This window comes from Anomaloglossus baeobatrachus, chromosome 2 (assembly GCF_048569485.1).
Source record: "Anomaloglossus baeobatrachus isolate aAnoBae1 chromosome 2, aAnoBae1.hap1, whole genome shotgun sequence".
In the NCBI taxonomy this organism is placed as follows: Eukaryota; Metazoa; Chordata; class Amphibia; order Anura; family Aromobatidae; genus Anomaloglossus; species Anomaloglossus baeobatrachus.
In genome coordinates this window covers 41,556,992-41,574,928 of record NC_134354.1, presented here as the reverse complement: position 1 = coordinate 41,574,928, position 17,937 = coordinate 41,556,992, and the positions used below count along the sequence as shown (strand labels likewise).

Below are 17,937 nucleotides of genomic sequence, written 5' to 3'. Positions count from 1 at the left end.
ATCAAGATGAGTTTGGGAGAGTCGGGGAAGTTTAATTTTATCAAGAAAATTTTTAATCAAAAGTTCACTTGGCTGGGGAGTATGAGAGTCTTTATTTAGATTATATAATTTAGCGTAAAATTTGGCAAACTCTTCCGAAATTTCTTTGGGATGGGTTATTATTGGACGTCTGATTTTTTTATCTGATGAATTCTTCTTTTTACTCTAAGTTGTGCTAGTTTTCGGGCCATAAGTTTGGAGGGTTTATTTACAGATAAGTAGTAGTTTGAATTCATGGTAAAATTAAAACGTTCGTACTCTTTAAATAATACTTTTTATTAGTTCTATCCTAAGATCTAACATTTTTTTATAAATGGTAGGGGAATTAATATGGGATCCTTGTAACTTACTTTCTTTTTTACTTATTTCTGTCTGTAGATTATATATATTTTCTCTTTGTTTTCTTTTTTGGATAGCCCCCATTTGGATTAAATTACCCCTCATTACTGCCTTATGAGCGTTCCAGATTGTTGTTGGGCAGATTTCATCGGTTATATTCTCTTTAAAATATAGTTTTATTAGTTTTTCAATTTGGGGTTTAAAGGTTGACGAGTTAATCAAAAAGGGGTTACATTTCCATAGAAAATTATTTTGAGGAGAGGGTCCCAGGATCACTTCACACAGGACAGAGGAATGGTCCGAAAATGTTCTAGGATTTATTTCTATTTTCCTGAATTTGGTGATAGAGAGGGAATTACTTAATATGAGATCTATGCGTGAAAAAGAATGATGCGAGTCTGAGTAAAAAGTATATTCCCTGGAGGATGTGTTAAGGCACCTAAATCTATTTAATTTTTTAAAACCGTCACTATCGTCCTCTGCAATTCTTTCTACAGGGGTCACTTTTATATCAATTTTTTTTTGATGTTTGATTAACAGGTGTCTGGAGAGACTATAGGCCGCTTTACATGCTGCGATAATGTGACCGATATTGCCATCGTGCGTACCCGCCCCCATCGGTTGTGCGACACGGGCAAATCTCTGCCCGTGTCGCACAACATCGCCCGGACCCATCACACTACTTACCTTCCCTGCGATGTTGCTGTTACTGGCGAACCGCCTCCTTTCTAAGGGGGCGGTTCGTTCAGTGTCACAGCGACGTCACAACAGCGTCACTGAACCGCCGCCCAATAGAAGCGGAGTGGCGGAGATGAGCGGAACGTAACATCCCTCCCACCTCCTTCCTTCCGCATTATGGCCGGGACACAGGTAAGGAGGGCTTCCCCGTTCCTGCGGTGTCACACGTACCGATGTGTGCTCCCGCAGCAACGAGGAACAACTTCGTTACTGCTGCAGTAATGATATTTGAGAATGGACCCCCATGTCACCGATGAGCGATTTTGCACGTTTTTGCGACGATGCAAAATCGCTCATAGGTGTCACACGCAGCGGCATCGCTAAAGCGACCGGATGTGCGTTACAAATTCCGTGACCCCAACGAGATCACTTGAGCGATGTCGTAGCGTTTAAAGCCGGCTTTAGTTTAAGAAAACCTTTTTTCGTATTGTGCCTGTGGCCATTCATGTGTGACCGCACCGTTTGTGTGGTGCGGCCAACGTACTGAAGACCACAGTCGCAGCTGACCACATAGACTACATGGTCACTGTCACATGTTAGATGTTGATTAATATTAATCATCTCTCCTGTGCTATTTGATGTGATACTATTCTGTTTGTGACTAATAATACCACAACAGGAGCATTTTTTTGATCCACATTTGAAAACGCCCGGGGGTTTCTTTGTGGAGAATTTTGATGCGCTAATAACTGACAAAGGTTTTTTTTAAAACAGTCGGTGCAATAATATTCTTCACCGTTATCCCCCTTTTAAACATAATACCTGGAACCTCTGGTAACCATTTGTTTAAATAAGGAACCATTTTTAAAATTGTCCTGATCAAATTACTACCCTGGTTAAATGCAGTTATAAAAGTAGATTGCCATTTTGTCCCTCTGTGTTCAATTTTTCTTTTGTCATTATTCCCATGTGGATCTACCTGTTGTTCTGTGTTTAACTGAATCAAAGTAGTATTTTCTTTTTCTTTATTTTTTCTTTCCAAACAATCCATCTGTTTTGGGTTTTTTTAGGTTTATCTCAAAGACTTCTGTTACTAATATTTGGGGATATTTTTTATCCAAAAATGTTTTTGTTAAAATTTTGGATTTTTCAATATAATCTGACTCCAATGTATTATTCTTCCGAATTCGGTATTGACTAAACGGTATATTCAGCTAAAACAAAAATCTAATCATCTTCTATCATCCAAGATGACTTCTAACAAATTTAACACTACAAATAGAGCAGGGATAAACACTACTAGTCATATAAAAATGAATATTTCAAAAGCTGAAAAGGGAGCTCTCAGGCAATTAAAAAACAACAATAGTATAGTCATCAGACAAGCTGACAAAGGAGGGGGGGGGTAATTCAGGATAAAACAACGTATCTGGCTGAGGCATACAATATATTATCAGATCAAAAGTATTACAAAAAACTAGAAACAGACCCAACAAAAATTTTCAATGCAGAATAGAATTTCCTCATAAATGAAACTTATACAAAAAATACCATAAACAAAAAAGAAAGACTTTTTTTGACAAACAAAAAACCCAATAGAGCAACATTTTACCCCTTACCAAAAATTCCCAAAAACACATAGACCCTCCCCAGAAGACCCATAATTTCGGGTATAGGGTCCTTAACAAGTTATTTATCACACTACATTGATTTACACCTGCAAGATCTAGTTACCCAATTACCATCATATCTCAGAGATTCCAACCAGCTAATAACAGAACGCAGCAGCTTAAAGCCACGTCACACTAAGCAACATCGCTAGCAACATCGCTGCTAAGGAACAACTTTTGTCACGTAGGAGCGATGTTGCTAGTGATGTCGCTGTGTGTGACATCCATCAACAACCCAGCCCCTGCTGTGAGGTCGTTGGTTGTTGCTGAATGTCCTGGACCATATTTTAGTTGTTGCTCTCCCGCTGTGAAGCACACATCGCTGTGTGTGACAGCGACAGAGCAACAACTAAATGTGCAGGCAGCAGGAGCCGGCTTCTGCGGACGCTGGTATCCAATGTAAATATCGGCCAACCAAGAAGCCCTTACCTTGGTTACCCGATATTTACCTTCGTTACCAGCATCCGCCGCTCACACACTGTCAGTGCCGGCTCCCTGCTCCCTGCACACATAGCCACAGTACACATCAGGTAATTAACCCGATGTGTACTGCAGCTAGGAGTGCAGGGAGCCAGCGCTAAGCGGTGTGCGCGGCTCCCTGCTCTCTGCACATATAGCTGCAGTACACATCGGGTAATTAACCCGATGTGTACTGTAGCTAGGAGTGCAGGGAGCCAGCGCTAAGCGGTGTGCGCGGCTCCCTGCTCTCTGCACATATAGCTGCAGTACACATCGGGTAATTAACCCGATGTGTACTGTAAATAGGAGTGCAGGGAGCCAGCGCTAAGCAGTGTGCGCTGGTAACCAAGGTAAATATCGGGTTGGTTACCCGATATTTATCTTAGTTACCAAGCGCAGCATCGCTTCCACACGTTGCTGCTTGCTGGGGGCTGGTCACTGGTTGCTGGTGAGATCTGCCTGTGTGACAGCTCACCAGCAACCCGTGTAGCGACGCTCCAGCAATCCCTGCCAGGTCAGGTTGCTGGTGGGATCGCTGGAGCGTCGCTAGTGTGACATCTCACCAGCGACCTCCTAGCAACTTACCAGCGATCCCTATCAGGTTGTATCGTTGTTGGGATCGCTGGTAAGTTGTTTAGTGTGACTGGGCCTTTAGATTGGAAAAAGGAATATTTATTTATCACACTGGATGTTAAGACTCTATACTCCAACATTGAGCATATGAAAGGTATCCAGGCGGTTTCTCATTATCTAATGGGAATACCAAACATGCCAGCTCCCCAAAGAGACTTTCTTTTAGCGGGGCTAAAATACATTCTGGAGCACAATGTTTTTGAGTTTCAGGACTATTTATATCTGCAGCGGTACGGCACCGAGATGGGGACTCGGAATGCACCAAGTTTCGCTAATCTTTTCATGTAGCGATTCGAGTCCTCATCGCCCCTGAATCCTACAATCTTTAAGGAAAATATATTGCTATACAAACGCTATATAGATGATCTTATTATTTTCTGGAAGGGTTCGGAGGAAGACGCCAACTTACTCATACAGGAGCTTAACAAAAACAGTTGGGGTATTTCCTTTACCCATATCATGAGTAAGGATAAAATTCACTATCTAGACCTTGAAATTAGTCATGCAGACAACAAAATTATAACTAAAACCTTCTTTAAAAAAACTGAATCAAATGGATTTCTTGACTTTCGTAGTGCTCACTATCCTAAATGGAAGCAGAATATACTGTTTAGTCCCCAAAAATTAGTAACAGAAGCCTTTGAGATAAACCTAAAAAAACCCCAGATGGATTGTTTGGAAAGAAAAAATAAAGAAAATACTACTTTGATTCAGTTAAACACAGAAACAGGTAGATCCACATGGGAATAATGACAAAAGAAAAATTGAACACAGAGGGACAAAATGGCAATATAATTTTATAAATGCATTTAACCAGGGTAGTAATTTGATCAGGACAATTTTAAAAAAACATTGGCACATTTTAAAAATTGATCTATTTTTAAACAAATGGTAACCAGAAGTTCCAGGTATTACGTTTAAAAGGGGGATATCGGTAAAGACTATTATTGCACCAACTTTTTTAAAAAAACCTTTGTCAGTTTTTAGCGCAGCAAAATTCTCCACACAGAAACCCCCGGGCGTTTTCAAATGTGGATCAAAAAAATGCTCCTGTTGTGGTATTATTAGTCACAAACAGAATAGTATCACATCAAATAGCACAGGAGAGACGATTAATATTAATCAACATCTAACATGTGACAGTGACCATGTAGTCTGTGTGGTCAGCTGCGACTGTGGTCTTCAGTACGTTGGCCGCACCACAAAAACGGTGCGGTCACGCATGAATGGCCACAGGCACAATGCGAAAAAAGGTTTTCTTAAACATAGTCTCTCCAGACACCTGTTAATCAAAATCAAAAAAATTTTGATATAAAAGTGACCCCTGTAGAAAGAATTGCAGAGGACGATAGTGACAGTTTTAAAAAATTAAATAGGAAGGAGTCCTATTGGATTTTTAAGCTGAAAACCTTATACCCAGATGGTTTGAATGATGTGATAGAGAATGTCTAAATGTATATGGATATTTTTTTTTTTCCTTGTCTGTCTCTTTTTTATAAGTGCAATATAACTGGAAGTGATTTTTATATAAGTGCATGAATTTTAAACTATTCTCTAAAGGAAAAAGGAGGGGAAGGGAGAGAGCTAAAAGGGAAAAAAAAAGTGTTCTTAATCTGAATAATTTATTATGTGTTTTATATCACCGCATATTTTAAACACCAAAATTTTCTTTATTAATAATTAGAATTTTTATTCTTTTTCATTCATAATTTGTATCATTCATGCATAGCAGCAATATTTGCTTGCCCCTACACACAATCCATATAAGGATTTCAGCACAAGAACCACCATTTACCTCTTGAGGTTGAGGGATAATCTAATTGGAAGTACACACCCATGTTCCTCATACCCGCCTACATCATACACATAGACAGATCAGTCTATAAATTAGATTTTCTTAATACCAGCAATGTAGACTATACCTGATGAAGGCTTTGTTAGCTGAAACGCGTTGTCAGTAATTGTCCGTTTTTTTATTGAACCTATTAATAAACCCTTGTTCTTGAAGTTTTTGCAAACTTGCACTGATATCCCATTTATCCTCCAGAAGCGCCGAAAGGGATTTTTTATGAGATCATACCAACAAAGTGAATACTACTGATGATGCAGACATAAAGAGGGACACTTTATTACTTCTGAGTCTGACAAACCCCCAAGTTCTAAGTGAAAACCCCCCGACATCAACCAGTCGCCCCCCGTTCAATAAGGGTATAAAATCGCAGTTCTGTCCCCCTATTACACCAGGGAATAATATAGACCTATTCCAATAATTAGTTTTGAAGGATATAGAAGCCTTGAAATATCCTACTTTTGCCGCAAATTTAACTAGAGGTAAAAAATGAGCTTTAGACACACTTAAATCTTGGGATGACATCATAATCCGCAGGGCGGACAAGGGGGGCGCCACTGTCCTGTTACCAAAGGAGGCATATATAACAGAAGCTTTAAAACAACTAAATAATAAAGGGGTTTATTTAAATTTACAAAATGATCCAACATGGGCATTTTCTAATAAATTACGAAGTTTACTAAACAAAAATGTAAGTGCAGGCGTTTTATCTAAAAAAAACTGCAGAAAACGTATTTTTTTCCCATAAAATCGCACTGGTACTACCTTCCAAAAATTCATAAGGACAGCGCCGCCCCCCCTGGCCGCCCTATTGTGTCAGCAATTGGCTGATTAACAAAACCACTTTCTCAATACATTGAATGGCTACTCAAAGCCTTTTTGAAATATATTCCATCCTATCTAAGGGATACTGGGGAATTTATCAAAATGATTGAAAACCATGAATGGCAAGAAACCATTCAACTAGCTTCTCTCGATATTGATAATGATAACTAGAGCATTGAAACAATTTAATCAAGATACATCTTTAATAACCTTCATAGCCGATGCCTTACGTTTTATCCTCCACCACAATGCATTCAAATTTGGCGATAAATGGTTCTTGCAATGCAGGGGTACCGCGATGGGTACCCCTGTAGCTTGCAGTTTTGCAAATTTGTTCCTGGCCATGTTAGAAGAGGACTTAATTTATAGCATGTCTAATCCCTTTCTAAAATTTATAAGGAAATATGCGAGATATGTGGATGATGCTTTTCTGGTGTGGGACGGGAATGAAGAAGATTATAGGGCTTTTGTGAATTATCTAAGTGTCGCGGGCGGGGAGGAGGGTGTCAACGCTGCGCTCTCCCACAGCTCGGGTCCGGCCGCCGCTGCTCTGCGGCTGCTGCTGCTGCTCGGTGGCTCGAGCGATGGGCCGAATCCCGGGGACTCGAGCGGCGCTCCTCGCCCGTGAGTGAAAGGGGGTTTGATTGTTTTGGTGGTGGGGGATCTGGTGATTGTCCGTGACGCCACCCACGGTTGTGTTGATTTTAGTGACACCACCGCTGCTCTGAACGGGGATCCCGGGAGCGGTGACTGGAGCAGCTAGGTTGTTGGTCCTCCCCTCCGTGGGTAGGGGGTTGATGGTCCCGGGGTCCGGTGATGGGGTTGGACAGGGTGTCAGGCGGGTTATGGGGCCTGGAGAGGTGCAGGGACGCGGGGGCAGCGCTGTCCCGTACGGCACTATGGTACTCACTCAGCCTGAGACGTTGACACAGTTCACGGTAAAACACACGGCTGGAAAGACGGTTCCCACGGACGGCTGCTGTTACTTTTCCCCGGTAGTTAACGGTGACTGTCTCTTTCCCTGCACCTAGTACTTCGCTCCCCGGCTTGGATATGGGCCGGAGGAGCCCCTTCTTTGCCCGCAGGCGCTGGCCCTGAGAAACTGGTGCCTTGGCGGTGGCGGTGTCTCTCCCACACGGTTGGACTTTTGCCTTCAATCGGGACTTGGTTGTTTGGAGACCCGGAGGTCCCCTTCACTGACGGATTTGGCAAATTACGGCGACTCCAAGCCTTGCCGGGATCCGAAAGGCCCCTGCCAATGGTGCTGGCCTCACTTTGTGTACCGCTCCGGTACCGCCGGGCCACCACCCGTCCACGGTCCTTTCGGCACCTCTGCTCGGCCACTCCTGCAGACGGTCACCGCCGTCTGCTAACCTTGTTGTCTCTGTCCGGGGCACACACCCGGACGCTCTCAGTCAGTTTTTGCTTGCTCTCCTACCACTTCACTCCTCACACTTTTGCCTCTCAAACTAAACTGTCTGGTTTTCCCGCCTCCAGGACTGTGAACTCCTCGGTGGGTGGAGACCAACCGCCTGGCTCCACCCCCTGGTGTGAACATCAGCCCCTGGAGGAAGGCAACAAGGGTTTCTGGTCTAGCTTTGGTGTACCTAACCGGGGTGTAGGGTGTGGTGGTGTAGTTACCTGTGACCCCTGGCTTGCCCAGGGCGTCACATTCCCCCTTAGCAAAATGCAGACCGTCCGTGGGCTGCCCGTCCAACACCGGTTTTATTTTTCTGAAAAAAAGATAAAAACAATACAAGTAAAATAACATAATCCCATAACGGGAGGCACTTTTCTTAAACGTTACGGTAACAAACGGTTACGGCTTCCGCTCTCACCCACCCAAGTAACCTGGCCCTGATGCTGCCCCTAAGAAACAGGCAGCACCCCTTGACCCCACTCCTGCACCAAGTTACCCGAGCGGGATCTGTCCTTTCCAGGGGACCCACGTCCATGGGGAGCCCCTGGAACCCCCGGAGGGTAGCCACTGGTTCCTGTGGTGACTGGGCCCCAGCCTGCTCCACTGCGGGCCCTCCCTCCAATCTGCCTCTCCGGAGGCGGCAATGGTTGGAAGCGGTAACAACATTAATTATTTACAACCCACTAACGTTTGTGGTTGCCCTGCAAGTTCACGGGCTTGTCCGTAAGGAGTCCCTTACGCAAAACAACTTTTTCAAACGGTCCCCACGGGGACAACGGTGCTGGCAACGGCCGGTTGCAATCTCGGTAGCAAATCAGGTGACTTTCTTCGGTTTCATTACTTATCATTGGTCAAACTTTCAAAACTTTCAAACTGGTGGTCCCAACGGGGACTGGGACAATGGTGCTCCGCTGCCATCACTCAGAGTCCTCGGCTTCACCTGAGGGAGGGGGTGCGGTGCTCACTCGGGCCTCCTGGCTGCCCCTTAGCTTTGCATCCAGCGCAAACCACCCCCTCTCTCCACAGTGCCGGGTGTACTGAACCAAGTCGCCCGGCATCAGGTTACGACCGGGGTGCTCTTCTGGTAGGTGAGCATTAACATTCCGCCTGGCTATAAACACTTCGGCCTCCAGGCCTGGTTCATAAATGAATCCATAGCCCCGGCGGACATCAAACCGCCTCACCTGCCCCTCGTACAGCGGGCCCCGGACACGAAAAGTTGCCTGACGGAGATTCTCTTTTTCCCGGATTGCACAGGCCACCAGCCGCCTTCTTCCTTTCCCTCTCCTCGATTTCCAGGCCCAACGGTACCGGCTCCCTGTCCCAGTACGGCGCTGCTACGAGCTCCGGCGCACGGGTCGGGCCCCACGAGACATTTTGGACACTGCCCACTGTTAGTGATCTGGGCGGCAGGTCCCGCGGTGTCTTGGCCTTGGACGCCGCCTTGCAGCGGCAACCCGGCGCAACTTCAGCCGAGGTGTGGGGGATGGGCACAGGGGCTTTCCTCTGCTGGGCCTTCGGCACAGAGCGGGCTATCGGCTCCGGCTCGGGGGACTTCTCGGGGGATGCCTCCGGTTCGGGCTTCGGGGCTTTCCACGGCAGCACCTCCTGGCGGCTACCAGCTCCGGCTGCAGGTCGACCCGCCGGGGCGGGCATGCTGGGTATCGCTACCGGTTGCGGTGGCAGCGGGCCTAGTGGCGGGGTCACAGCTTCCGGGACAGGTGGCGAGGGAGGCAGCAGGGTGAGAGGGTTTAGACCGGGTCCCGCAGCCGCGATGACCGGTCCTTCATGGGCATCGGGGCGTGGGTCACTCACCGTCCCTTCCGCAGCTTCCTCCTCGCGTCTCCGCACGGTCGCTATGACATCCGCCATGTCGGTCTCCCACTCCTTCATGAGGAGCTGCATCTTGACCTGCAGCCTCTGGTAGAGCTGCGCGGTCCGGATCTCCACCCACGCCGCGGTTCCCGGTGCGGGGGCTACGGTGCTTCGGGACGGCATCCACATGTTGCTGGCGGCCTCTCCCAGGAACAAGATGGCTGCAGAGTCCTGGCGTCCCTGCTTTTATAGCCGCGGCCAGTCGCCATTTCGTCCCCCTCAGCCTCTTTCCGGCTCCTCTATCGGGGCGGGGTTTTGGCCTTCGCGCCTCCACTACTCGAGAAGACGCTCGAGCGGGGACTTTTCGCGCCAAAGATGGCGGCTTCTGAAATTTTCCGGCCGGACACCTCCGGCGGTCACACAAGGCGCACTTCCACCAATCGGTAGAACGGTAGGATCCTGTTCGTGATGCCAAGTTGTCGCGGGCGGGGAGGAGGGTGTCAACGCTGCGCTCTCCCACGGCTCTGGTCCGGCCGCCGCTGCTCTGCGGCTGCTGCTGCTGCTCAGTGGCTCGAGCGATGGGCCGGATCCCGGGGACTCGAGCGGCGCTCCTCGCCCGTGAGTGAAAGGAGGTTTGATTGTTTTGGTGGTGGGGATCTGGTGATTATCCGTGACGCCACCCACGGTTGTGGTGATTTTAGTGACACCACCGCTGCTCTGAACGGGGATCCCGGGAGCGGTGACTGGAGCAGCTAGGTTGTTGGTCCTCCCCTCCGTGGGTAGGGGGTTGATGGTCCCGGGGTCCAGTGATGGGGTTGGACAGGGTGTCAGGCGGGTTATGGGGCCTGGAGAGGTGCAGGGACGCGGGGGCAGCGCTGTGCCGTACGGCACTGTGGTACTCACTCAGCCTGAGACGTTGACACAGTTCACGGTAAAACACACGGCTGGAAAGACGGTTCCCACGGATGGCTGCTGTTACTTTTCCCCGGTAGTTAACGGTGACTGTCTCTTTCCCTGCACCTAGTACTTCGGTTGGTAGCGATGGGTTCCCACCGGTAACCCGCTCCCCGGCTTGGATATGGGCCGGAGGAGCCCCTTCTTTGCCCGCAGGCGCTGGCCCTGAGAAACTGGTGCCTTGGCGGTGGCGGTGTCTCTCCCACACGGTTGGACTTTTGCCTTCAATCGGGACTTGGTTGTTTGGAGACCCGGAGGTCCCCTTCACTGACGGATTTGGCAAATTACGGTGACTCCAAGCCTTGCCGGGATCCGAAAGGCCCCTGCCAATGGTGCTGGCCTCACTTTGTGTACCGCCGGGCCACCACCCGTCCACGGTCCTTTCGGCACCTCTGCTCGGCCATTCCTGCAGACGGTCACCGCCGTCTGCTAACCTTGCTGTCTCTGTCCGGTGCACACACCCGGACGCTCTCAGTCAGTTTTTGCTTGCTCTCCTACCACTTCACTCCTCACACTTTTGCCTCTCAAACTAAACTGTCTGGTTTTCCCGCCTCCAGGACTGTGAACTCCTCGGTGGGTGGAGACCAACCGCCTGGCTCCACCCCCTGGTGTGAACATCAGCCCCTGGAGTAAGGCAACAAGGGTTTCTGGTCTAGCTTTGGTGTACCTAACCGGGGTGTAGGGGTGTGGTGGTGTAGTTACCTGTGACCCCTGGCTTGCCCAGGGCGTCACATAAGTGTTACCAACTCTTATAATATGCTCTTCACATACAATTATCGGGGGCAAAGAGCTAGAATTTTTAGATGTCAAATTGACTATTCAAGAGCATAAGTTGGTGAGAGAAATTTATAGGAAGCCGACTGCGGTAAATGCCCTCCTGCACTTCAATAGTGCACACTTATCCCACACCAGAATGGCACTCCCCTATGGACAATTCCTTAGGCTAATAAAGATTACTAATAGTCTGAAAAAACTGCAGGAACAAGCAGGTGAATTGAAAACGCGACTAAGTGAACGGGGTTACCCTGCGGTGATAATTAAGCAGTCTTATGAAAAGGCAATGTCAAAAAAACTAATAAATAAAAAAATGCAATCTACAACATCAGATCCCTTAAAAATTAAAAGATGTGTCATTAATTTCAAATACACACTCCTATTTGATCTGATCAAATCCAGTATCAGAAAAAACTGGCATCTTATTAAAAAAGCAAATACGTTGTGTATGTGATCCTCTGCCCCTGCCATAGCTTTTATATCGTAAAAACTATGACGACTATATGTTAGATTCCGAGAGCATTTTAAATCTATTACTTCAGGGGTCGGCTCTCCCCGCTTAATAAAACATATCAGAGACTGTCATACACAGTAACCCTGATTGTTTAAAATTTGCAGGTATATTAAGGGTTAAACCCCATTCAATAGGAGAAGATATCCATAGACTCCTGCTTCAAAAAGAATCTCGAATAATAATGGATCTAAAAGCTCTCGGCCCCCTAGGTCTAGACGAGGAAAGGGACCTAGCAGTTTTCTTCTTGCTCACTATGTTTCTAGACTAAAAAGGTGATAATTTATAGCCATACGTTAGTTGCAATATAAAAAATAGAGAAGAATTTTGACAAGTCCTTTTTTGTTTTTAATGTTTCCAGTAATGTGTATTTTACACCTGTTTTTAATTCACATAATGCCGTGGGATCCACGTTTCCCTTTATAGGTGTGGCCTCCCATTGCAGTCACTACAGGACCCGCCGAAGCACACATTATGCAAAACGACCAGCCGCCGTCCTACCCCATTTGTCTCCCCTCACCCCCCTATGCTGTACCCGATCTACATATAACTTAAAAAATAAAAATACCACGAATGAAGAAATATATATATATATGTCCACCTCCTGATATATATGTCCCTTTCTTTGTATATATGTCCCCATTTTGGTATATATGTCCCATCCTGGGCCCCTGCTGCTATATACATCCCCATCCTGGGCACCTTCTGGTATATACAGTGCCTATAACTGCAGTAAAAGAGGGTGGAATCTGCTCTCCTGAGTGTGATGTCACCTCTCCCTCGCATTCTGGGTTTCCAGAGGGGTAAGGAAAGATGAAGTTTAGGATCACAGTGCGGAGCCATTTTGTTAGTGACTGCAAAGTGATCTTAATATGTGTAAAGTGTCACTAAATATAGCTGGCATAGTGCCCCACTGGCATACACTGTGGGTTCCACAAAGATGGCGGTGATCTCCTCCCTTTGCTGTGATCTGGACAGCCCAGGGGGTATGTCCAACTCACAGCAGGGAGTCCTCATTGTTATAGAATAGGGTCGTAGAGCGATTATCATACCCAATGTACTGAGAGCTGCCATAAATAAGGTGAGTAACTGTCGTTACTCCAAGATGGCAGCCCCCAGTGTTTCAGTAAAAATATAATTCAATAAAAACTAAATAAACAGTGAATTTAATTTTGTATTAAAATTATTGATTCCATAATCACTTTTATTAATACATCTGATATCTGTTTGTGCTTGTAACTATTACTGTGCAGAATTATTAGGCAACTTAATAAAATCCAAATATATTCCCATCTCACTTGTTTATTTTCACAAGGTAAACCAATATAACTGCACAAAATTTAGAAATAAACATTTCTGACATGCAAAAACAAAAAGAAAAATCAGTCTGAAGATATTTCTTGGCCCAGTCTTGACATTTAATCTTATCTTTCTTGTTTAAAGGTGGTCGTTTTTCAGCCTTCCTTACCTTGGCCATGTCCCTGAGTATGGCACACCTTGTGCTTTTTGATACATTTTGCCAAAGGAAAGGAAGTTGCCTAATAATTAAGCACCCCTTATATAGGGTGTTGATGTCATTACACCGCACCCCTCCTCATTACAGAGATGCACATCACCTGATTTACTTAATTGGTAGTTGGCTCTCAGCCTATACAGCTTGGAGTATGACAACATGTATAAAAATTATCAAGTGATCAAAATACTCATTTGCCTAATAATTCTGCACACAGTGTACAGTGGAACCTCGGTTTACCAGTAACTTGTTGTGCGAGTATTTCACTATACGAGCAAAGCTTGCTGTAAATTTGTAACTCAGTTTATGACCAAGTTTTGCTGTATGAGCAAATACTCACCGCACACACTTCCGGTTCCATACTTTAACCGTGCTCTGACCCGCTCTTGCAGTCCGCACAAACACGCACGCGCACACACATATTATGCTCACCCTACCTTCCGTTTCATCGCCGGCCTCATTGTTCTTGTAGTTCGCCGGTACAGGATGTGTATCGGGTAACCATCGCGACAGTGCTCTGGCAGCGGAAGCTCCGGCATCGGTCGCAGTTGTTACTCGATTCACATCATGTACCAGTGAACTACAAGAACTATGAGGCCGGCGATGGAACGGAAGGTAAGGTGAGCATAGTATGTGTGTGTGCATGTGTTTGTGTGTGGTTGTGCATGTGTGGAATGGCACAATAGGGGACCAGGATGGGGCATTGCACAAGTTGTGGAACGAATTGTCTGAGCTTGCATTATTTCCTATGGGAAATTTTCCTTTGCTAGACGAGTACCTTGGTTTACAAGCACACTCCCAGAACGGATTGTTCTCGTAAACCAAGGTTCCACTGTATATCATTTAGGTTTTTGGTATAGTATACTCATGGAATTTTAAATGTTTTTAATGTTTGGTTCATTTGATGAGGGTTTTTTTTCGCTCTAATAAAGATTTACTTTGTATTTATATCTTTATGTGGTGATCCCATTTTCGTAGTACGCTTTTTTCTCTTCCATTATTTACCAGGTTTGGGCTCCGAGTCTCACTTTGGCTTGTGAGACTCTGGAGATTAAATGTGTTTTCTTTCTTTTATGTGTATCAAGGGTTAATGTCAGTTTTCATTGCCAGTAGCGTCTCATTCCTTTCCTCAGGTACTTACGGTTTGTGACCACTCTTATCCCCTATATATGGTCACACCGCCCTGTAGAGGACGCGGGTTCTACTGAATCCTCAATCTGAGACTTAGCGTTGAGGTGGAAGGAGCTGCTGGAGCCGTTGCTGTCTGAAGCGGTGTAGGCTGTAGTCCTGGTTTCTGACTGCAGCCAAGAAGTTGTAGTTTAACCTTTCTTTATTTCTCTGTTTGTCTTCCTTCCCTTCTTGTGGTTTTAGTGCAGCGGTGGGACTAGTGTTGCTCGACGGCCATCTCACTAGTGAGTGTGAGCTCAGGGCTTTGCAAGGGCATTAGATATCCTGCTTGGCGGCAGGTGAAATAACCCATATAGGGCTAGCTAGAGAGTGCAGGGTCAGCCAGATGAGTAGAGGAGGTATCCATCCTCCCACTCCCTAACTGCCGTGCCCACTGCTGTTAAAGTGTCCCCGGTGAGTTTCGTGGTGCAGTGGACAGTAGTCGGTCCGTGTGCGTCTGGTGCGCCGGACATCCCCTGGTCTGTGCGTGACAGAAATATAGTATAGTTCTTCTGATTCACTATGTCGCTTCCCTCATGTTCAGGGCATTGCAGGCTGCTATATAGAATTAGTGTGGGTAGGAGGTGCTGCACTTTACACTTTGTGCAGTAACAGGATCTATCACAATCTTTTTTTATTATTTTTTCCCATTTGTCTATTGAGCAATGATTGAGACTGTAAGTGTGAGCCGCCATCAATAAACAGCAGCTGCTTTACCTGTCTGATAGTAGTGCTGCGCATCCCTGTGCTCGCTGCTGTATAGCAATGGGTACATAGACGACATACCAAGATAGCGCTACTTTATTAACCCCTAGATGCTGCTACCTATACTAGCCACGGCTTCTAAATGGTTAGACTGGGATCTAATGCAATTGCGAAACTCTGATGAGAAACAAAGGCCCCAGGACTGCCATGGCTGTATTTTCGGCTGGGCTGAAGTCAGTGTCAAGAGATTATCAGCTTATTACTGTCAGGATCTAATGCCTTATTATACTAAGCAAATCCATCTGCACTTTATTGTATAGGACGGCAGCTCCCCCGGACCGATCATCGTGCAGGAGACGGTGGTGGCCGATCCAGAGGTCCATACATGTACACTAATGGAAGAAGCTGAACAGAGGGCAGTAGCCAAAGCCATACACCTGGTAGCCAATGGAAGTGTCACCTTTGGATTCGACGGGTGTATAGTATGGAAATCTGAGGAGTGAAGGTGGGTTTATACTGAGGTGTTACTCCCTGGCTGAGCATGTATGAATAAACACAATAATAGGAGACATTTTTCAAAAGTATTGCCAAGAATAGTAACCGATAGTCAGGAGCTCAGCCATGACGTGTACCTGCACTTTACACTTTTATCTGTAATAATTGGGATTTCTGTACCTGTAACCACTTGAAACTATAACATTTATATCTTATTTCTTTTGCCCAAATGAAAATCCACCCTAAACAGCAGGAAAGCATTTCTTCCTTCCTTCACCCCTCCAAAAACAGATTAAAAATTGACCAAAAAGTTTGATGTAACCCAAAATTGTACCAATGAAAAGTAGATACGCGTTATCACCACATTACATGCACCCTGTGCTCTTAAGGGGTGGGATGTAAAATACTTATCCACGAACATATAAAATAAATTGCTACTACTACTAGCACATGATGGTGAATGGTTTTGTTTATTGCTGGTAAATGTCCTTTTAGGTTTCTCTCTGCCACTAGTGATGTGAGCTCCACCGAGGGCAAAGGACTACAAGTTGCCATTGTTGTGTTTATCCATCGGCACTCAGGAGAGGAAAAACCCCCTGTGGGGGAAACCTCTAGGGAACCATGACCTAAGGATAAGTGCCCTTCCCTGGGGGCACGAGGCAACATGTCATCCAGAAATGCTGGTCCGCGGTCATATTAGTGACTCCTGGTAGGATTTTCATGGTCTCCAGCTTCTCCTTGTATTCAGACACTGCAGATGCAGCAATAACCCCTAGCCCTGATTATGGCAGGGCAGAGGAGGGGATATGACTACACTGCAGGTCACGGCCCTCGGGATACTCCTAGTGCTGGTGGAATAGGAACAGTTGAACAGCGGTTCTCAGGCTGTTCACTTCCAGGGTTTTATCCTCCTCCAGATCCTGTGGAAGGCGTCCTTCACAATAGTGCCAAATGTCCTGTCGGGAGAGATAATAGGTTAGAAAGAATCCTTATGTCGCAATAAGACACATGAATTGGGACTGTCCTAAAGGGATAACGTGTAAGCGGCAGTCAGTAAGAGGTTTCCACACTACACTCTGCTGACAGATTCATAGGATAAGAAATGAGCCTCAAAAAGTCCCCCTATCCCCGTCCCATTTACACTGACTCACCTCCGATGGGGTTTTACAGGCCTTCGATTAGATATTATAGGTTTTGTTATTGATTCTATGACCTTCCATCCTTCATTCGCAAATGTGAATCCACAGAACAGGTTTTGACCTGTTTCGTCTATTGGTGTATTGTTGGCTTCAGTAAAGCACAGGACGTCTTTCATTGTATCAGATGTCATCACTGGTGTCTGCGGAAAGAAGATACAAGAGTGAGAGCGTTCATAAAGAAGAAACAACAGAAATGTACTACTGCCACCATCTACTCTGGGTCATTTACTTACAGGGGGTAGCTGGAATGAAGGGAACGCTGTGGCTTCCTCTATATCTGTCCAGTTGATCTCCATAAAGAATGGATGATCTCTGATGTTCTCCACAAATTTCTGCCGACTTTCTGCTGACTTATCCAAGAGCTGGGAACATATAATGAAGATGATTATTGAGTCTCCAGTCATCCTCCATTGTGTATTTCATTACATATATTCGCTGTATTACTGAGATGTGTCTTTATACTCACCCCATTAATGATGGCTTTGAGTTGGGGGTCCATTTCATTTGGGAAGACAGGATCATCATTGATTATTGCTTTAAGGACCCTACCAATTTTCCCTCGATAGAATGGATGTTTGCCAGTAGCCATCACGTATATCACCAGACCAGCAGAGAACCAGTCCACTGCTGTGTTGTAGGGCTTGTTTTGAAGAATCTGTAAAGACATGAAAAAGACAATAAGAACATTGTCCAACCAGCAGAAGACATGGAGATGTCCAGCCTTGTATATCAGTGATCCCTCAGGGACATGTAGATGATTCCTCACCTCAGGAGCCATGTATAAACGAGTCCCGGCCCAACCTGAAATGTTTGTATCGCCAAAGATGTTCATCACTGCAAGACCGAAATCAGCGATCTTCAAGTGACCGGTGCTGTCCAGTAAAATGTTGTC

The 17,937-nt window shown here is 45.9% G+C and overlaps 1 protein-coding gene across 1 annotated transcript; it reads right to left on the bottom strand.

The window, feature by feature from the left end:
- Positions 1–16,402: 16,402 nt before the first annotated feature.
- On the bottom strand, positions 16,403–17,937 carry LOC142282323 (protein kinase C delta type-like). Its single transcript, XM_075332968.1, has 5 exons — positions 17,812–17,937; positions 17,512–17,700; positions 17,279–17,407; positions 16,998–17,185; positions 16,403–16,802 (listed from the first exon to the last, which is right to left on the bottom strand). Exons 1-5 carry the CDS (start codon positions 17,875–17,877, stop codon positions 16,736–16,738), a joined length of 639 nt encoding a protein of 212 aa, XP_075189083.1. The 5' UTR covers positions 17,878–17,937; the 3' UTR covers positions 16,403–16,735.